A 22,983-nucleotide genomic window follows, 5' to 3' on the forward strand; every position below is an offset into this window, starting at 1 on the left:
TGGTGGCACCACCAACTGGGCTGCTGCGCTCTTGTCCTTACCCCCTTCCACCAATGTCACCCAGTGCGCTGTAAAGGACAGGTAGCGGCCTATCCCAAATCGGCTACTTCACGAGTCCATGGTGATGTGGACCCGCTCGTCCACGGCGTAGTCAAGTGAACGAGCCGCGTTTTACACCCCAAACTTGTGGAGTGCTGGGATGGCTGTCCTCGAAAAGTAATGGCAGCTTGGGATTTACCATTCCGGGATGCCAAACTGGAGTAGCGAAGATCGCTCCCCTCCTGCACCAGGGAGAAGGAAATAGCTGTGATGCCATGGCCCGGGCCAGCAAGCCATTTAATTTCCTGATTCGCCTGTGACCACGAGGCAGAAGCTTGGTCAGACCCTGAAAAGTGTTGCTCAGCAGGGTCTGACGCTGATCTGCTGCACGTCGACACAGAACTGAGCAGTAATGTAGATCTGTTGGAGATGCAGTGAAAACATCACTTCTGTCGAATCATGCTGTACGGCATCAGTATAAAGTCCCCATAGACTTTTATTGCCTTGCGGTGTGGGTGCAGTGTTAAAGGGCCCTCAATACAAAACACTCACCACATACAAAGAAAGAGCAGCAAGCTGTGAGTTTTAAAAGTGCAAGCATAAAAACCATGGACAATGTGAACTGCCCATTGTATTTTATAAGCTGTCCATGCAAATGTATTCTCCGCAGCACACAATAATGCACACCAGTGTAATTTCTGCCATAAAAGGAAACTGAACTGAAAAAAAATTCCACTTACCTGGGGCTTCTACTAGCCCTCTGCAGTCGCCCTGTGCCCGTGCCATCCTGGAACGATCCTTCTGTCCCCCGCAGTGGCTAAGTTTCGATTTTGGCGACAGAGCCAGTCTCAGTCACTGCTCCTGCATCGCCATGGCTGCGCACGTCTTGGATTACGCTCCCGCCGCCGGGAGCATCCTGTGCATATGCAGTACGATAACATTTCATACTGTGGCCAGTAATTGGCTCTCTGGTGAAATCAAAACTCAGCCGGTGCGGGGGACTGGAGGCTCGATTCAGGACGGTGTGGGCACAGGGAGGCTGTAGGGGGCTGGTAGAAGGTAGCCACAGGTAAATAAAACTTTTTTTTTCAGTTTAGTTTAAGTTCCCTTTAAACCTCATACATGCACATGAGACCTGTCACCGCGAGGGATCTGGGATTGAGGCTGTACACACACGTCACTAGCCTCCAGGCTGGCTACACGTTCTTTTGTGGGAACGGGATGAAGGGCCAACAGAGCAGGTGGGAAGGGCAGTGCCCTCCGCCATGTAAGCATCCTAACATGCCGAGAGGAATCAAGGGATGCTATACATTTGCCTGAGAAGGTGGTCTTTATCGGTCCCCTCAGCAGAGGTGGATCTAGTGTATGTACATAGCTTTGGAGTTGTGTACAATTGGTATTTACATTTTTTTCCCCTCAGAACTTTCAGAACCAGGTTATTACACCCCAAAACACTGATATCATTTATTTCATTTTATATAGCGTTTGAAGCCCTCTAAAACTAAAACTATGAGTTAAAAAAAACACTTTATAAGGCATGTTTGCATCCAGATGTACTTTATTCTGCCTCCCTGACATTACATATTCCATCACCGGACACTTCCATTAGTCATGTGACATCTGTGACTCCCCATCTCAAATATTGTATATACATATATAAGTTATATTTTACAGGAGTGACATCAGCTGCTAACAAATAAAAGGTCATATTTTACAAGATATTTTACAGCTATTCATGACACAATATACATGTACAATGTGCTAACAATGGCGCCCAAAAGGTGCCCATTAACAATACAATCCAGCAGCAGATCGGACATTTCCAAATTCCCGTGAACCAATCCGATGGGATTAATCTGTAAAACAGATTGATTCCATAATCTGATCAATGTGGTTAGCAAAAATTTGGCTGTTAATGGGCAGGACCAATAATTTCCTGTGGCCATCAGAAAAGATCGATTGGCTGCTGCATTATACCACTAATGGCCACCTTAACACAAAGAGCCTAACTCCTTTTAGTTACTGGATGTTTGGGGTGCCAACCATTGTCCCAGATAGTTACTATGGCGACAGAGTGCACAAACCTGAATACATACTGGACCTGATTCACTAAGCCATCTCTAGAGATCTCCAACCATCGCCAGAGGAGATGACATCTTATCTTATTCAGCAAGCCTGGTATGGCTTATTTAACAACTGCTACTAACTAGTTAGAATTTGCTATAACCACCTCGGTATTATTAGATCACAGTCAGGGATGCTGAGAGAATTGTGCATTATGCTGGGCATACACGGTGCAATTCTGCGGGGGAATCGAGCCGCTGGCTTGATGCCGGCGCGTCCCTCCTCGTCCGCGCGGGCATCGATTCCCGCTCGTTCCCGCGGGCAGTTCCTTATCAGCCGCTCGTTTCTTCCATTGTCCCCCCGCGGGGATCGAGCGCGGAATCGATCCGCCGCGGTAATCGAACAGGTTGAATATTATCAATCGAGCCATCAGCGGCTTGATTGACAACAACTATCGTGCCGTGTATGCCCAGCATAAGTGACTTTGTAATTGCAGTTGCAGACACGATCCAGGGGATGTTTTTCTTTATCTTTTTAAGGACTACACAAAGTGTTATTAATTCGAACAATGGTCAATGGACGACACAGTAAGTGCAAACTACAGAAGTGCGGTTCGACACAGATCGAGCCAGTCCTGTACTGCCTGTCCAGAAGGGAGTAGGTGCCTGAGCGAGGGGGGGAGAACTATGCATATGACCCTGTTGCCGCGTGGTGGCGCAGCGTCATGTGAATGCACCGCCAAACTCAAATGTAAAACCGGCCTTTAAGCATACTTGAACTTCTAGATAGTCCAGAGGCTTCCCTAATCATCTTACACACCTCCATTCCTGCACTGGGACCTTTTAAACATATTCAACAATATGGTCAAATGTCTTGTTTGTGGCCGTGCTCTCCTCCATTTAGGGTCCGTCCCTGAGCAGCAGCATGTAGCCGCATGTGCACAGCTTTTTTTTCCATTAATAAGCGGCTCAGTGCTACTGCACAGGCGCAAAGCTGCCTGCACAGTGCACTATGCTTAGATACTGAGAATAGAGGGGAAAGAAGAGGGTCCCGGCAAGCAACAGAGGGGTCGTTGTGGCGTGGGAAAGCCTTTGGAGCATACAGAGGCTTCCCTCTACTCTGGTAAGTATGGATTTTTTTTTAATAAAAACGTCAGATTTGCTTTCGGCCATGGGAGTGCAATGGAGGAGGCTTGCGGCCAGGGCCGAGCATGCACAGTGGTTCATGACTAGTCCAATCGGTGAGCCTTCTGAAGGATACAGCTGCACAATGAAAGGGACCGGGGGGTGGGGGTAACCAAGGGACCTGTAAGGCGGGGGGGGGGGGGGGTAAAATCGAACTTGTACCCCCAGGTAAGTAAAATAGAATTTGTTCCCGCTCTCAGGTTTACTTTACGATGAATCCAGGACTGTTTATGCTCACTGTGGTCACCTGCATTACACTGCAATCACATGCTGCTGATTTACTAACCTTTCATCATCTCCCTATTTTCCCAACCCAGGTAATGGCTGCAGTGTATTAGCACCTGATACCAGACAACTTTTTCCATTAATACAGGCCTGGATTTGGATCACTTATGATACCTTTTTTGGAAATGCTTGAAGATCTCTGGAGATGACTTACGGTGCATATACTGTATACACACACACACAATTTGAGTGAAATTTGTTTGCCTGTCAGGATCGAGCTTGATCCTGTGGGAGCCACTGCAGGGCACAAAAGCTGTAGAAGCTGGTTCCTAGGCAACAGCTGAGTAGAGCTTTTTGTCTCTATAGAGGGGGGAAGGAGGGACAACAGCACAATACACAATTGAGTATCTTCTGTAGCCATGGTACGGAGAGGAACTCAGGTGGTCTCAGGTGCTGATTGTCACTGAAAGTGACCTCAAAGGACCTTGGGGGACACGGTACTAACCTTACATTATCAACAAACCAACCCTGAGCAGCCATCCCGCTGAGAACGCTCTAACACGTGTACCGATCCTTTACAACTCAGGCCTAGAGACCATATCTTCTCATGCATGCTGCTCTCGTGTAAAGATTTTTCCTATTCCCTACAATTGCGAAGGTTTAGGCGTCAATTCATCAAGGCTGTTCGATAAACAAAAAACAAGTCGGGAAAATACCGCATTCTGTATTTTAGACTTCTGTGTGCTAATTCATCAAAATTTTGACAGGTGTGGGAGAAGTTTGGTAATTTCCCGAAGCCTAGTTGTCGGTAACAGCAGGAGAGTGTAAGTTGTCTGTGTTCTCCGTGCAGAGACAGCATTACAATAGTAAGAGGCATCCTGACATCCCTTTACATGTACATGTTTTGTCATACTGCCTCTGCTCACTCTGACTCTCTCTATTAGTCTCCATTAGTCTTTCTTAACATTTTATTTCTTTGCCACATGTTATATGAACTTCCAAGAAACTTTAAATATGCCCTGCTTAGGTGATTTCCCCACTAGCTCCTACCCATCTTCAAGCAGGAACTGAACAGGTTAAACTGCCGAAGGGAGGCAGCAGTTCCAATCTCTCTGCTCTTTGCCTGCGGGGTAGGAAAGCAGGACCTGCCGGAGAAGGCATTAGGTCCAATCAAAATCACTTGCAAGAGACAGGGGCTGTTCCTATTGGCTTCTGCTCCTGTCAGTCATAGGGAATCGTCTCTGCTTCTGTGGATCTTTGAGTCCTGCACTGATTCCACACTGATTCCGACAGAGGAGAACTGCTGGTAATAATCCAGGGGTTTACCGCACGCTGTAACCTTAATGAATTGACATTTACTGACATTTGTTAAGGTGTTTACCGCACAAGTCGGTTACTTACCTCACTGCTCAGTAATTTCAGCTTTCCATGCAGTAACAGCCTTGATGAATTGACACTTTCCTAAGTGTTCAGTAAAATCAGTTGTTGCCAAATGTGGTAATGCTTGGTGATTTGACACCTAAGTCTTACTGCATAATGGTGCCTTAACGTGGAACTCCAACCAACTTAGAGGCTGGATGGGGGTGGAGAAGTGTTGGAACCTTTTTTACTGCCTTTTGTGTCTAATAGGGAGTTTTTTCCTCACTTTCTGTTTTGATGACAGCCATCAGAGTAAAAGAAAGTGAGCCATTCTTAGCAGATAGAACACAGAGCACAATAAAAACACATCACCCTCCTAACCCTAAGCAAACCTGGCTTTTAGGGTTCACACTTTAATGCAATACTCTCTACAGAGATGGAGCAGGGCAAACTTTACCCTTATCACCCACTCATATATAAAAAGAGACCTGTTACAAGAAAACAGAGTACTTACATCGCTGCTGGCTAGGTTGAAAAAGCCAATCAGGAGCTGATGCTTGGAGGCATCTCACTCTTTATAGCTCCGCCCAAAACAAAACAAACATTTTGAGTGGAGTTATGCTTTAATAAATAGACAGGTAGACTTAGTTTCCCTCATCCAGTTAGGAAAACTCAGTAAATTGCTTTATATACAGAATTACACACTCAGTGCACACAGACCAGTGTATGTACATGTAATAGTACACATACTCTAGTTCCAAAAGTATATACTTTATATATATTTACACCCTGCCCTGCGTATAACACAGATCCAGAACTCTTCAGTCATGACAACCGACAACAGCGTAAGATTCTGCTGGCTTCTTCCTCCTCTTCCTCAGCTGTAGCTTTCAGCCGTAAGATTGGCGGGTCCCCACTGGTGGGTGTGTAATATACTGGAGTACCATTAGTGCACCACGGCGGAGTCCCAGGATCACTAGAGTAGTCTATGTTGCCGGATCCAAGCAGTTCGCTGGTGCTGCGTGCCAGATACCTGCCTTGCTTGCTTGCCAGCCTCTGTCGCTTCAACTCAGAAAGGGTGAGAGGAGCTTGATCGATGACCCCACTCCATACTGGGCTCTGGGTGTAAGAAGACAGGGAGTGGGTGGAACTGCCGTTAGAGAGTGGGGTGGGGATTGGAGAGTCTGGAATAGTTTGAGAGCAATAAAAAGGAGGAAGTGGAGAACAGAATCCATTTTGGTACTGGCTGTCTGCAAAGTTCTCTTGATGTCCCCGAAGTGGGTCAAGATCCACCTGTTCCCTCTGTAAAAACAAAAACAACACATAATAAATAGGTCACTATATTAACCACTTCAGGACGAGAGCAATTTTCACACATCAGCGCTGCTCCCATTCATTTGCCAATAACTTTATTACAACTTATCACACCTAAATACTCTACAACTACTATGCATCCACAACTGCCGCCAATGCTATTGCTACAAATGCCACTGCTGGACATATGCTGCACAGCCAAGTAGACTCTGCTTCTTTATTTACACAGGTTTGCTTGCACTAACTGCATACTCATATAAACTGTTTAGTGGTTGGGAACTTCCTGGTTATAATCAGAGACCATTACCATGTTTACTGCACTTTTTCTTATGTTCTGCCTGTCTGCAAACATCTACAAGTTGCATTGCAATATGCACCCTCCCAGTGTACCACACTCCATATTCATTTCACCTGCTCTGCTTTCCTCACCTTACTCAGCTTCTCATGAACTGTTAGCTCTCCTAAAATCTCTCTCTCCCTCCAGCAGCTCAAAAACCTCACAAACATTTAAATCCCATTCACATTTGCTCACTCTCTCCCTCCTACTCTTACTTGCAGCTGGTGATATATCACCCAATCCTGGGCCACAGCCTGCTGCCAGACAAGCATCCCCTGCTGACCTGCTTCATACACTTCACAGCCCTCTGTCCACAAATAACCTCAACACCCATCCTCGCTCCAACCTTATTTCCATCCATCCCACCCACAAACACATACTCCCCCTACCCTGCGGTCTCTGGAATGCCAGATCCGTCCGCAATAAACTTACAGCAGTCCACGACCTCTTCCTCTCCAAATCCCTCACCATCCTCGCACTCACTGAGACATGGCTCACCTCCTCTGACTCTGCCGCAGAGGCTGCCCTCTCCTACGGGGGGCTTCACCTCAGTCACACCCCCAGACCAGACAATAGGACCGGGGAAGGGGTGGGTCTGCTCCTCTCACCATCCTGCACCTTCCGTGTCCTCACCCCACCTACCTCTCTACAATTCACATCATTTGAGGCCCACACCATCCGCCTCTACCACCCCCTCCCAGCCATTGTTGCGGTCTTATACCACCCTCCGGGCTCCACCCCACAATTTCTCGATGACCTTGCCTCCTGGCTCCCTCACATCCTCTCCTCTGACCTCCCCACCATCATCCTTGGGGATTTCAATATTCCCATTGATGAAGCCCAGAGCTCCGCTGTGACCCGGCTACTCACCATTGCCAACTCACTTGGACTAGTACAACACGCCAACACCCCCACTCACACTGCAGGTCACACTCTCGACCTTATATTCACTAAATCCACCACCATTGCAGACCTTGACATCGCACCCTTTCCACCCTCAGACCATCACCTTCTCACCTTCAACCTCCTCACGGAAAGCACCTCCAAATTACCCACCCACCCACCTGGTCGATGGCAGCGAGACCTACGCAAGCTCAACCCTAGCGTCCTTGCTGACCCCCTCCATGCCCTCTCCTCCACTCTCCCCACCCTAACCTGTCCTAATCTTGCTGCAGCTCAGTATCGCCAAACTCTCTCATCAGCCCTAGAGAAAGCTGCTCCACCAATATTTCGCCGCCACCGACCCCCTAACCCCCAGCCCTGGCGCACTACCCATACTCGCAACCTCCAGAGGAAAACACGTGCCACTGAACGGAAATGGAGAAAAACTAGACTTAACCAGGATTTCCTACAGTACAAGACCAACCTGCTGCAGTTCCACGCTGCCCTTGCTCATGCGAAGCAGGAATACTTTACCAAGCTTATCGGAGCACAAGCTTCCAATCCCCGGCGTCTTTTTGCCACTTTCAACTCCCTACTTAAACCCACCCCCCCACCCTCTGTTTCCTCCCTCTCTCCCACAGATTTAGCCACCCACTTCACCAACAAAATTGTCTCCATCCGCCAAGAAATATCCAATCTCCAATCTTCACCTCCCACCCCCTCCCAACCAGCTCCTCCTCCACCCTATTCTCCCCTCACATCCTTCACTCCTACTACCACCGAGGAAGTCAACCACCTACTGCAGACTTCCCATACCACTACTTCGCCCCTTGACCCCATCCCTTCTGATTTACTCCAGCCTCACTTCACGGAATTGGCCCCAGTCCTCACTACCCTGTTCAACCTCTCCCTATCCACAGGCACCTTCCCCTCAGACTTCAAGCAGGCCACTGTACTACCCCTGCTCAAGAAACCCTCCCTCGACCCCTCGCTACCCTCTAACTACCGTCCTATCTCCCTCCTCCCCTTTGCCTCAAAACTCCTGGAGCGTCTGGTTCACAAACGCCTGACCCAGTACCTCAATGCCAACTCACTCCTAGACCCACTGCAATCTGGATTTCGGCCTGCCCACTCAACCGAAACTGCTCTCACCAAAGTGGTCAATGACCTTGCCTTAGCTAAAGCTGAAGGTAAATACTCCATTCTCCTCCTCCTTGACCTTTCAGCAGCTTTTGACACAGTAGATCATCCCCTACTCCTCCAGTCCCTCCAGTCCTTGGGCATTCACGATCTCGCCTTGTCCTGGCTTTCATCCTACCTCTCCAACCGCTCCTTCACGACCGCCTTCAATGAGTCCTCGTCCACCCCCAACCACCTCTCGGTGGGAGTCCCCCAAGGTTCGGTCCTTGGCCCCCTACTGTTCACGCTATACACATCCTCCATTGGCAAGGTTATCTCCTCCATGGGTTTTAACTATCATCTGTATGCAGATGACACCCAGATCTACCTCCACACCCCTGACATATCCACCACTACCATGGACAAGGTCTCCTCCTGCCTATCAGCCATCTCCTCCTGGATGTCCGCTAGGTTCCTGAAACTAAATCTAGACAAAACGGAATTTATGATCTTCCCACCCCGGCCATCCACGAACCTCCCAGATGTGCATGTCACTGTTAACCACACTACCATTCGTCCTACCTCTCAAGCCCGTTGTCTGGGTGTCACCCTGGACTCCGCACTCTCCTTCACTTCCCACATCCAAAACCTCACAAAGTCCTGCAACTTCCACCGTCGTAACATCTGTAAGATTCGCCCTTTCCTGACCTCTGCCACCACCAAACTCCTCATCCATGCCCTCATAATTTCCCACCTTGACTACTGCAATGCCCTGCTGTCTGGTCTCCCTATGACCCGAACAGCCCCACTGCAGTCCATCATGAATGCGGCAGCCAGAATTATCCACTGTTCCCATCGCTCCACCACGGCAGATCCCCTCCTAGAATCCCTCCACTGGCTTCCTATCCAGTCCAGAATCAAATTCAAGATACTGTGTCTGACCTACAAATCTGTCCACAAAACTCGTCCAACCTACATTTCCGATCTTACTCAGAGGTACACACCTAGCCGCTCACTCCGCTCTTCCAATGAACTTCGCCTAACCGCCCCCCGCATCACCCAGTCCCATGCACGCCTCCAGGACTTCTCAAGAGCTGCTCCAACACTATGGAACTCCCTACCTCCACCCATTAGGGCAGCCCCCTCCTTCAACATCTTCAAGAAAGCCCTCAAAACTCACCTTTTCACTCTGGCCTACTACCCCTCACAAGTGCTCTAAACCTACAGCTGAACTCTGGTCCCCTACCGTTCGTGTCCTTACCTCTCCCTCTAGATTGTAAGCCTTTGGGCAGGGTCCTCCTCCTTTTGTGTCCTACCTGATCATGCACCTCCATTACTGTGAACCCATGCTATGCATCTGAGTGAACCTAACTTGCCTAATCTACATGCTCAATCCAATGACTAAGCATTACCTGGCACTCATACTGTGCCGTGTGATCTGGTTTTCTATTATTCCTGTAGTGTCATATTGCTGTATGTCACCCCTAAATATTGTCTGTAACCTAAATTAATGTTCAGCGCTGCGTAATATGTTGGCGCTTTATAAATACAATAAATAAATAATAAATAAATAAATAAATGATCTATGCATTGTTTTTTTCAGGACAAATTAGGCTTTTAGTGAGTAATATTTTTGTTTAGTAATAACCTTATTTTCTATGCATTTTAAAGGGAAAATAAGGGGAAAAATGGAAAAAACATACTATTTCTCCATTTAAATCCATTATAGCTTTACAATAAACAGCGTTAACTATAAGTAAAACCTACAAATTGTATTTGCTTATCCATCCTGGTTCTTACAACATTTAGATTATGTTCCTAGTACAATGTATGGTGACAATATTGTTTTTTGCTTTCTCATTGTACACTATCGATGATTACAAAACCTTATTTGCAAAAATAACAGTAATATACCCTCATGGCATACATATATAAAAAGCCAAGTTCCTAAGGTAACAATGTGGTTATTTTCTTTTATATTCTTTCACTTTGTTTTCATTTTACAAGTCTTGGATTTGGTATAGAATATGCAACATTTTTATTGCTTTTGTTTCTGTTTGTTACTAAAAAGTACAATCCAGCACTGGCTCCCCCAAAGCGTCCCGCAATCCTCACTCGACAAGCCTGACAAGGCTTGATATATTTACCTTCCCTGGCTCCAACGGGTGGCGCTGTTGCGGCTCTCAGCACGGAAATAGACAGAAATAGCAAGTCTCCTGCGCCTGCGTAGTAGAGTGGACCCCGACAGAGATTGGTTATTTCCGTGCTGAGAGCCACAAACGTGCCACCTGCTGGAGCCAGGGAAGGTAAATATATCAAGCCTTGTCAGGCTTGTCGAGCAAAGATTGCGGGACACTTCGGGGGAGCCAGCGCTGGACTGCCTGCAGCTACAGGGGTGAGGGAAGCCTCATTGGGACCCTGAGGCTTCCCCCTCCTGAGGTAAGTACCCCCCAGGAGGGGACAGCTTTGTCACTCTATTCCGATACAACCCAAGTGAGTGCTGCAAACTTCTGACAATTATTATCAAACCATTTTAAAAAGAGTTCTAGGTTTGATGGATCTCTTATGTTCCCCAGTGTTTCAATCTTAGGTAAAAAAAAGAAACAACTCTTAATGATATAAACTTTTCAATTTATCATGAAAAGCACCACAGAAAAGCTGACGTATACATAAATGTTAATACAGTAATATGATCATGTTGTATAACTGAACAGGCTACAGTGTAATCTGTAGAACGACCACTAGAGAGTGATGTTTCGTTATTTTCTACCAATGCAGCTGACGGTTTTTCAACAGGAACTACTGTAACTATAGCACCCAAAGACATGACATTTTGTAGTTGAAAAATATTTAGGCAACAAATATGCATATGCCCACCCCAGCAACACTTCCACTTATGAGAAGAATAAAAAAAAAAGAAAAAGTAATGTATAAACCTCTACAGACTACAGTTATTGTAATTGCCACAAAATAGTACTAGAAGAAGAACAATCCGCCGTAAAAAATGCAATACTGCAATACTGAACTTACCTGTGACTTCCTCCAGCCCACCCTGCCTTAACATCAGGGTTGCCCTTTTCTTGTGGCATGAGTGTGGCTGTGCCCGTGCAGTCGCACAGAGCCACTTGTGCATGAGCTTACTCTGCATGCGTGGTCGTACTCGCGCAGGTGCAGTGCGGCCACACTCATGCTTGAAGAGGAGTGTGGCCTCAATCAGATTTCCAACAAGTCCTTGTCGGAAATCTTTGGAGGGTACGCGAGCGGCAATGGAGGACCGGAGGACACCATGGGAAGCCTCTACACTATCCAGAGGCTTCCCTCTTCTTAGGCAGTTATTTCCTTTTTGACCCAAGTTTCGGCTCAGGTACACTTTAAAAGTAACAATTACATAATTCAGAGGTTGTGTGGAATATATAAAAGTTACAGGAGTTAAAGCAGCAGGGTCAGCTATACCAGTGTTTCTCAACATTTTATTGGTATGTACCCCTTTTAAAACTCTGTACTCACTAAGTACCCCCTAGCATAGTAAACATTATCATAAGTACCCCTTGACAAATATATATTTAATCGTAGTACCTTATAATTGGTTCTAAACAATTTCCAAGCATTTACTATTGCTTTTAATTACGGTAGCTAAAATACTAATTTGGTGTTGTTAAAATAAGATTTATCATTTTCTAAAACTCTATATTTGTTATTCTTGGTTAAGTATATCAAGCCTGAGTACCCCTTGGAACCATCAGAAGTACCCCCCTGGGGTACACGTACCACACGTTGAGAACCTAGGAGCTATACTATGCCAGGGGGAAAAAACACATATACAAGTAGATAACTGCTTGTTCTACTTACCCCATTCCGGCGTATAAGACGACTGGGCGTATAAGACGACCCCCCAACTTTTCCAGTTAAAATATAGAGTTTGGGACATACTCGCCGTATAAGACTACCCCTCTTCCAACGCACACCAAATAAAAATAAAAAAATAAAAATCATGTACTGGTGCTGTGTATGAACAGATACTGGTGCTGTACTGTATGTCTTACCCAGTATATAACAGTATATCAATAGTCAACTCTCCTTAAGTAGACTGGTCAGCTCTCCTTGTCTACCTGTTTGTCAGAGCGGTATGGAAGAATAGATTGCGCTCCCTCAGCAGGGAGATCTGAGAGGCGGTAACACGATAGGGCGTATCACCCGGCATCAATGACACCCGGCGTATAAGACGACCCCCAACTTTTCAGAAGATTTTCAAGGGTTAAAAAGTAGTCTTATACGCAGGAATATACAGTACTTACATAGCAGATGTATTGTACGGTCCGCGTTTTGATTTCAGTGAATTTTTTACAGTATATAAAGAGATTTCTGCCATCTTAATTCCCTCCGACTGAAGCCAATCCTGATACCATTTCCTCCTCCCTTACTTTTTTTCCTCCTAGAAAAAGCTTGCTTTGTAAGCACTTATGAAAACAGTATAGATTGTATCTCAGCTTCACACCGAACTGCCCTCAGCCAATCAGTGAGGAGCAGGAATGTGGGAGGGGAGAGGACAAGCTTCCTTCTCATCAGCAATTTACCAAAGAGAGCCAATGTGACTGATATAAAATGTATTACAGCAGAAACATTTCTGAATAGATTGGAGTGCTTGCAATGCAATGTAAGGTTGCATGCTGCATATTAAATATAAAGCAGTGGGTAAATGGACTTTGATTTTATGTGTATTTATGTACGCCTCTCTGTACTTAGAAATGAAGAGATGGTGGTTGGATACCTTAAAAAGGAAACCGAGACACTGGGAGCCCAAATACCGCAATATGGTTGCACCAGGAGGCACCCAACTACTTGAAGCAGGATTAGATGCATAAACCCGACCATGAAAAAGGAGGTGGCTTACCTTAAAAAATGTCATGTAACAATGAGGCGCGCATTGGTCGGCTGAACAGAGTGTTTTGGCACTACAATTGGCCTGAGGAAGTGGGCTAAGACCCACGAAACGTGTTGCCGGTGCCTAATAAATGTTATTGTTATATGAAGTTGTCATTTTTAAACAAAGCCACTTTTTGATTTTAGTTGTTTTTAATTTAGTTTTATACACCTCTGGGTGCCTCTTAGCCCCCTTTGTGTCTCTATATATAGCAAAACCTATATTAGAAATAGAGACGGTCTCTCTGAAATACAGACAGCTGAGATATATGCTACACTCTTATAATAATGTGCAAAGAAATAACTTAGTGACGCCAATGGAGCTGTTTATTTAGATGACTGGTAAAAAAAACCAACCCACTCAGCTCATTCCATATTCATTCTGTACCGCTCTCCAGTGGAACACTGTACCCTATTTTTTTAATGGCTACAGCCCATTATTTGCTAGGACATGATTATACGCTCTCATTCAATTGTGACATTGAATTTGCATGCTGCCGCAATTAATTCCCACTCATGGATTATGTCACCCCATTGTTTCCACACACTGCTTATTACTGCAGTCTGACCCCACAAATAATTACACACGTGCCATCTGCCACACACATAAGTATGCCAAGTGACTGTGTATAAGGAACACAACGCTTGCTCCCACACGGATGATGCCAGCTTTGCGCCCCCCCCCACGCATGACTCCACCAGTAACGCACCCACAGATCTTCTGATTACTCAGAAGCTGTGTCATACCTCACAGTTCTGCAGAAAACAAGATCTGCAAATGTAACAGAAATATTGTATCCGTGCCAGGTCTGTACTGTCACACATTGCTATGGCAGCTTCTATCCACCTACGGCTGTGACAGCTTCTGCGTCCCTCATCTTGCAGCCTGACAATCACGTGTGATGCAGCCGAGCCAAGCCTCTCTTGTGAGGTGACAGGCAAGCCTGCCGTACACTTGTAGACATTATTAATACATTTGATGTTTGATTAGGTAAAAGCACTGAATCTAACAAGCACATTTTCAAAACTAGAGACTTCTAAATCATATGGAAGCAATGCATGATCTGAGTGCCTGTCTCTTTTGGGCCTATTTCCAACATGATATTATTGTGACTACACAGGAAAAAAAGCATCTTCCATGGGAAAACAGTAGCCAAAATTCGCATTCAGGACCATTGACTTTTATTAACCGTGATACACACTTGATTGATAAGCACTCAACTGACTCAATTTAACTGCATTGGTTTCGCAATCAGTGGGAATGGTCCCTTACTGCATTGGGGGTACATATCGGCGTCAGCATTTTAGTATTTATTCATATTTATAAAGAATTTTGGCTAAAATATTATTAGTATCGAGTGTTGCCCAAAAGTAAAACAATACGTGTTTGATCAGAGCACTATCAGTTGACCATACATCCAATAGCTTAAAAAAATTATTCAATTTTTCTGTTGTCAGTTCAAAGTCCCCACATAATTATTTTGCCAAACATATGCTTGCCACACGCCCATAAATTTAAATTCAGTCTTCTTTAATTGTCGATTTTAAAACAGTCACAAGAGTCTGACACCATCATCTAAATGTTGTAAAGTCATTTCTAGCTTTCATGGGATGAAACAATCGCATTTGATTGATGAGTGTTAATTGATTATTCTTACTTCATCACTTTGATTTTGCATACATATGATGCTTTAATTTGATCTTAAAGGGACTCCGAGCAGTGCAGAAACTATGGAAAGATGCATATCATTTTGACGCTCTCTTTCTCCTCTTTCCAATGATATGCCTTTGAGTTTTTGCTATTTTCGCGATCGAAATTGCGACTGCGTAGGGCGGCGGTTTATATATAATTGGAAAGAGAGCTTCAAAATGGTATGCATCTTTCCATAGTTTCTGCACTTTTTGGAGTCCAGCATTTTATTACACAGGACGACTTTTCCCCAAAGTCGGCAGCTCCATTCAACACAATGCAATGAAATACAAGGAACCCAGGGGGATATAATTACAAACATCATGCTGGTAGGTGTGAGGATATAATTAATTAGTTGTGGGTATGCTTAAAGGCATACCCACAGGCACTGCTCGGAGTCCCTTTAAGTGCTGTTGAACCATATCAAACATGAAGCTAATCCAGTCAGACTTTACTCAGAAACAACTGATCTGCATGCTTGTTCAGGGTCTATGGCTAAAAGTATTAGAGGAAGAGGATCAGCAAAACAGCCAGGCAATGTGCATTATTTAAAAACTTGGGTAAACACAAAAGAGAGCTTTCTAAGCAGAGCGAAAAATGTAATACCTATATTAGATCAGAGATAGAGGTTAACTTCCATAATGTTAATTTTAGCAGATGCAGGTGCAAAGTGGTTAAAGTGGAACTGCACATACAGTGTGTAGAAAGCAAGTCCATTTCCAGAACTGTGCATTGATGTGGGAGGGAATTATGTTCACAGGATAATATGTATATTTGCCAGGTAAGATCGTTTTTTTTCTAGACTTCTTCCCCCCCCCCCCCTTCTCTGCCACTACCACAGAACTGCCTGTTTACCCCTCTGTAGATCTGTGTCCTGTCACTTTCCACTCGACAAAGCACAGGGCCCACCCCCTCCCACCACAAAAACTTGCCTTCATATTGGTGCAATTGGCGGGACAGAAGCACCGGAACAGTTTGGCGGACCAGATTGTTCCCCGTTATACACAATCATTGATGTCATCATGTCTTGAATTATTAGTACTACTACCCTAATGTATAATCTGGCATTGTGTATCTTACTGTTTATTACCTGTATTGTGTTGTTTGTCACCCCTATTATCAATGTCTGTAACCTTAGTTATTGTTATAACCCCCAAAAATAATAATAATACTGTTCAGCAGTAGCAATTATAAGGTTAGGAGGCAGCTAGAAGAGGTCAGTCTTCATGCACTTCCATAAAAACCCCCATCTCCAGAGGCTGCAGATTGCAGACCGAATACTTAGAGAAGGAAAGAGATCAGTTAGGCCCAGTTCCCACTGGGCGAAAAAACTAAGAATTTCAGCATCAGAAAAACAAACATGTCCAAGGATCTTGTTTTAATGCCTAGGATCCGTTCCCACATCAGTCCAAAACAGATCCAACATCAATAGCGAAATTGGAACCTGTACAATAATTCCCAGATGGTGGATGCATTTCTCCTAGAAGCCTATGGTGGAAATGTATCTGCTGTGAACTCCAACCAGATCACAATGGACCATCGGAGGGGACACTGCACTGTCCGCTCCCACTGGGCAATGGTGATCCGGCTCTAGAGGGAACCAAGCCTTAGTATGGTGTTTGATTTAGAGACAAACTTCCCTGGTCAGAGACGTATTCTGCTAATAAGGATCTATCAGACGCGTTACGAGACTCAAAGAGAACTCTTGAGACGAGATAACATTAGGAGGAGAATGTAGAGATGATCATCAGGAGAAAAGACAGCTGCTCACACAGCAATTTATGTAACTGCATTCCAGCATATAATCACAACAATTTACAGTAATAGGAGACTCTTGGATTTCGGCCCAGCCACATGGAAAGAAATATTGCCAGTTTCTGTAACTGGAGACGTACTTTATTTAGGTGGAAGTGATGAGCACTTCCATCCATTAGCATGAGCAAATTTGGCTCTTTTTTGATATTTTTTTGTTACATTTTCACAGAAATGTTTTTATTTTTGTTACGAGAATGAAAAAATATTTCTACTGAAGTTTTACAGCCATGAGAACTGCTGTGAATTCAGTGGAGTGCTTGAAAAGGCATATTTGCGGGGGGGGCGTGGCTAGCGGCTGCTCGCGATGGACGTCTTCTAAGCGAGCTCTGCACACCCCGGCTGCATCGGCGTAACTTTCGCTGCTCCCACACCCACCAAAGTTGCCAGATTGCTGCCTAAAGGACCCTACAGCGCTCCGGTATTAGATGGGCGGCAAAAAGGGCCGACAGGAGGAGGATTCCGCCGAACCCTCACGGCAAGAGACACGCACACGGAGATCCAAGATGGCGCCCGGCTCCAGTCAGCAGAGCCAGCAGAGAGGGCCGGACCACCCGGACAGCGAGTCAGATGGAGAAAGCAGGGCCACCAGCCTCAGTGCGTCGCTGATATCAGGCCGCCAGAGCGAGGTAGGACCTAGAGCATCAAAACAGCTCCCTGCTAGAGATCAAGCTCTCCTCGACATGTTCCAGGTGATCCTTCAGAGAGAGCTGGAGGAGGCCTCAAGCAAACTGGCCACTCGCCTCTCTAAAGAGATAAGAGACTTGGGCTCCAGGACAAACGAGCTAGAGCGCCGCATGGATAATGTAGATGTTGTACTGGACGACCATGAGAAGGACCAGGAGGCAACTCAGACTGACCTCCAGGCCGTACACCTACGCATGGAAGATTTTGAAAACAGGGCCCGCAGAGGTAACCTACGAGTAAGGGGCCTCCCGGAGAACATAACGGATCTAACATCCACAACCACCGCCCTGTTTCAAGAGCTGGTTCCCGGCCTACCTATCGACAGATTAGAATTTGACAGGATCCACAGAGCCCTAGGCCCTGCCAAACCCAACGGCCCTCCCCGAGACATCGTGATCAAATTCACATACTACAGGTCTAAAGAAACCATTCTAAAAGCAGCACGGGACAAAGAAGAACTGGAGTTCCAAGGCCACCGTTATCAAATCTTCGCAGACCTTGCACCCGCCACCATCCAAAGACGGAGGGAGATGAAACCCTATATCCGAATCCTCCAGGCTAATGATATAAAGTACAGCTGGGGATTCCCCTTCAAAATGATGTTCTCATACAATAATCGAATCCACGTGGTCTCTAATCCAGAGGAGGCCCAACGAAAGCTGGAAAGGCTAAAACTCTCACTACCTGCATCCTCTCCACCGCGTAGCTCTGGTTCTCCCCGATCCCAGCCTTTGTGGGAAAAAGCGAAGGCCCAGCGCCAGTCCAAGCAGCGTGACAAGGAAGCTCCAGCATCGAGCACCCACTCAGACCCAGGATGAATGGCGGTCTCTCGTGCGGAATACTAAGGACGCAGTTGCCTGCTTCAACTACCTTCACTCACTGATGTAACTGACATCTTGATGATGGTCCGGGAGCCGAACTGACAATATATGGGTTTGAATAATTTTCTATCTAAATTTCTTATGTTTTCTCCCACTTATTACTGCTGAACGTAATCTTGATCCGGTAAAATGGAGACATTTGGCGGCCCATCGGGCGCCGAGGTGTAACGCCCGCTTAGAGGCCACACAAACGCACTCTGCCTTCCGCAACTTTTACCTGGAACTTTTCTTTCTTTTTGTAAAATGTGCCAATGTCTCTCCCATGCCTTTGTGTTTCCTATGCTAATCACTGCCCACTATTTCCTTAGAGCCAACTGTTTAAAATTATCTTTGCTGGGATGATAAATAGCTAGAAGGGGCGGGCGGGTCCATATTTTTGTACCGCAGGTTATGTTTTCGTTATAAAGCTTTTTTAGTTCTAAGGTCCACGGCAACCTGCTAGTGGGACACTGTTACTGTCATATGTAAGGTTTATGCGGCCATGCAGCCGGGGTGGGCTCACTTCCCCCCCGACAAGCGGAAAACTGTTCGCTTGTGAGCCAGCACCGAGACGGGTCATGTTAGCCCTGACTCGGGCTGAGTTAGACCACTTCTCCGCCGTGACTCCCTGCGTTGGGGAAGCATGGCGGAACGACACTAAGTTCTTAACTGTCTTATTCTTCCTTTTCCATTTCTTTCTTTCTGTCTCCCCCCCTCTCCCACCTACCCTAAACCCCCCCCTGTGCATGCAATTGTACCTACTGATTGTGGTCAAACAACTTTATGCGACCATGAAGCGGTTACTCATATGGGCCTCCTCTCTGAGCACCGAATATGGCTAACACACTACTGAAAGTAATCTCACACAATGTCCAGGGCTTTAATTCGCCACACAAGAGAAGCAAAGCATTCTATTATTATAAATCCACCCACACGGACATTGTATGCTTACAGGAGACAAGGTTCTCTAGAACGAGCCAGCCCTCATATTTAAGCAGATATTTCCCATTGGCCTTCCATTCATGTGCCAGAGAGAAGGTCCGTGGTGTCTCTATCGCCTTCAGACGAGGCTTACCCTTCAAATGTGATTATACACTTGCAGACCCCACAGGGAGATATCTATTACTAAGAGGGACTTTGTATGATTCCAGGGTCACTTTGGTTTCATATTATACCCCTAACCAATTTCAAGATCGCTTCCTGTCACACCTCCTTCAGGTGGTGTCTCAGCATAGTGAGGGAATGTTAATATTGTGTGGGGACACAAATATGGCCCTCGATGTCGAGATGGATAGGGCTCCTAAACCCGGTTCTGCAGTAGCTCCCCTCCCATACACTCGAGCCCAGGCACAAATAATCTCTCGCTTATTTAGAGACAGTGGCCTATTAGATGTCTGGCGTGAACTCAATCCAACCAAGAGAGATTACACTTTCTACTCTAATCCACACGGGAGCTCCTGCAGAATTGACCATTTCTTTATGCAAGCCCCATTTCTAGACAATGTTACCACAGCCAAAATCCTCTCAGTAACCTGGTCAGACCATGACCCTGTGCAAATTCAAATATCTTCTCTGGTCCCAAGAGGCAGAGACTTTAAGTGGCGTCTTAATGATTCCCTGCTCACTAAGCAAGAGTGCCTGGAAAAAATACACTCGTTTCTTACTGACTACCTGGAAACCAATAGAGGCTCTGTCACCTCTATGATATCCCTATGGGAAGCTCTAAAAGTTACAATCAGAGGGAGAATAATTAGCTATGCCTCCTATCTTAAAAAGCAGAAATCCCAAAAAATATCTGATCTGACAAAGCAGTTTGAAGAAGCCGAACAGGCCTGGAAGAATGCCCCCTCCGCCGCCTCTAGGCTTTCTAAAGATAGGCTAAGGTCCCAATTAGACGCTTTACTCAGCGAAGAAGTTGAAAAACAGCTCAGATGGCAGAAAAACTTCTATTATAGATGGGCTAATAAGCCCCATACACTGTTAGCAAACCGTTTGAAAAAACGCAGATATAAACCGCCCACAATGCAAATAAAACATCAATCCTGCCCCCCAACCACAAACCCGTGTAAAATTGTTCAATACTTTCACAATTTCTTACAGAAATTATACAAGTCAGAAAAGGCAATCGATAAAACCCGCCTTGAAGCATTTTTTGCTTCAGTACACCTCCCGCCCCCCCAAGAGTCAGACATAGAATACTTAAATGCAGAGATCACGTCTGAGGAAGTATTAGAGGCCATAAAATCATTAAAAACCACAAAATCCCCAGGCCCAGACGGCTACTCCCCCCTTTTTTACAAAAAATTGGGTCCCATAATAGCCCCCCTCCTATCCCAAATGTTTAATGAGTATAATAAGAACAAACCTCCAGGCCAAGACACTCTCCATGCTAACATAGCTATGCTTCCAAAAACGGATATAGAGCCCATAGAAGTAGTTAATTTCCGCCCCATCTCACTGCTCAATGTGGATATTAAACTCCTAAGTAAAATATTAGCCACCCGGATTAATCAGTTCCTCCCTCATTTGATCCACAAGGACCAAGTGGGCTTCGTTCCAGGGCGACAGGCCTCAGACGCAGTCTACAGAGCAATTCAAGTATTTGAAAGCCTGCATTATAGGAAAATCCCAGGTGTCTGTGTAAGTCTAGACATCTACAAAGCGTTTGACACGCTTTCATGGGAGTACCTGTATTTCGTACTACAGCATTGGGGGCTTGGGCCAACCTTTATAGCTTGGATACAAGCACTCTATTCCTCTCCAACAGCAAAAATTAACTATGCTGGCTATTCATCCCCTAATTTTGCAATTGAGAGAGGCACCCGTCAAGGGTGCCCCCTCTCACCAATCCTATTCATTATAGCCATGGAACCCCTAGCTTGCATTATCAGAGACACAGACAGAGTCCAAGGTTTCCAAGTAGCAGGAACACAGCATAAACTTAACTTGTTCGCTGATGATATGCTAGTGTTCTTGTCAAACCCACAATCCTCTATCCCGGCCTTAACAGAAATAATAAATGAGTTTGCGCAGGTGTCTGGCCTCACCATTAACCCAAACAAGTCCTCCCTTATGAATATAACCCTAGCCCAATCTGAATGGTCAGAACTGATTAATAACGTCCCCTTCCAGACAGTCAAAAATCAAATCTCATACCTGGGTATCAAATTGACTACAAGGTGTAGCTCTCTCTTTCAAGCAAATTACTATACACTATCTAAACAAATAACCCAATACATCTCCGATTGGTCTGAAATACATTTATCATGGCTTGGTCGTGTACATTCTGTTAAAATGACGCTGTTGCCAAAAATCTTATATTATTTTAGATTACTCCCGGTCTGGGTTCCTCCTCATTTTCTTAGACTGCTTCAGCTTAAACTCAATAAATTCATTTGGGGCAATTCCAGACCGAGAGTAGCCAAAGCTTCCCTATACCTGCCTAAACACTCAGGGGGCCTGGGGTTCCCAAATTTGCAGGCATATTATCAAGCCTCACAAATCATCCCAATGGTCGGATTGTACAGGGGACGGGAAATGCCTCAATGGTCATATTTCGATATAGCTCTGGCAGCCCCTCAATCGGTACAGTCCCCAATTTGGCTCCCACCTAAATCCCGACCCTCTCAACTAAGTTGTATTTTTACACACTGTCTAAGAGTATGGGACTCCTTTAAATACACCCGGAAGTTGATATCCCCATTTCTTCCACTAATGCCTATTACTGATAACCCCCTTTTCCCCCCAGCATGTGAGGACCCAGCAGCTTTTCACTGGTGGACCACCAAGAATCTATTAATAGTTTATCATCTGATAAAAGACTCAAGGGTTGTCAGCTGGGAGGACCTGAGGGAGAAATTTCAGATCCCAGGTGTGGAATACTTCCGGTATGTACAGCTGAGACACTGGATTAACACACTGTTAAAAAATATCTTAAATGCAAACGTGTCCTTATCAATGTTTGAAAACGCTTGTCTATACGATACTAACGGGAACGGGCTAATAAGCAAGCTATATCTAAATTTAATAAGTCCTGCCCCCACCTTTGTCCACGGGTTTGTCAGGAGTTGGGAGCATGACCTGAAGAACTCTAGGCCTTCAGAAGAATGGTCACACGCTTGGAATAGCCTTTTCCACCTCTCTATCAACCTAGGCTTAATAGAAGCCTCTTTAAAAATAATGATGAGGTGGTACTGGGTACCATCTAGATTGGCACATGTTGGAGGAGATGGGATGTGCTTTAGGGGCTGTCAGTCCAGGGGAGACATGCTACACACCTTCTGGTCCTGTTCGATGCTGTCTCGCTTCTGGGCCAAGGTCTATCGTCTAATACAAGCAGTGTTCCACACTCAATTACGTAAAGACCCGTGGTCAGCACTGCTCCACTTTCGCACAGGCTTCCTGAACAAAAATCAGGAGACCCTCCTCCAATTTATCTTTGTAGCAGCAAAACAAACTATCGCCAGAGCCTGGAGAAGGCAACTTGTCCCC

General features: G+C 45.6%; 1 protein-coding gene across 6 annotated transcripts in view; it reads right to left on the minus strand.

The window, feature by feature from the left end:
- Positions 1-1,577: 1,577 nt before the first annotated feature.
- PPP1R16B (protein phosphatase 1 regulatory subunit 16B) overlaps positions 1,578-22,983 on the minus strand; it is a 140,182-nt gene continuing 118,776 nt past the window's right edge. For all 6 annotated transcript variants that reach the window (XM_068264291.1, XM_068264289.1, XM_068264294.1 and 3 more), the window contains exon 11: positions 1,578-6,173. In XM_068264291.1, the coding sequence (XP_068120392.1) occupies positions 5,697-6,173 (477 nt within the window). In that variant the 3' untranslated portion in view covers positions 1,578-5,696. The remainder of the gene's footprint in view (positions 6,174-22,983) is intronic.

The sequence above is a fragment of the Hyperolius riggenbachi genome, chromosome 12, assembly GCF_040937935.1.
Source record: "Hyperolius riggenbachi isolate aHypRig1 chromosome 12, aHypRig1.pri, whole genome shotgun sequence".
Taxonomy (NCBI): Eukaryota; Metazoa; Chordata; class Amphibia; order Anura; family Hyperoliidae; genus Hyperolius; species Hyperolius riggenbachi.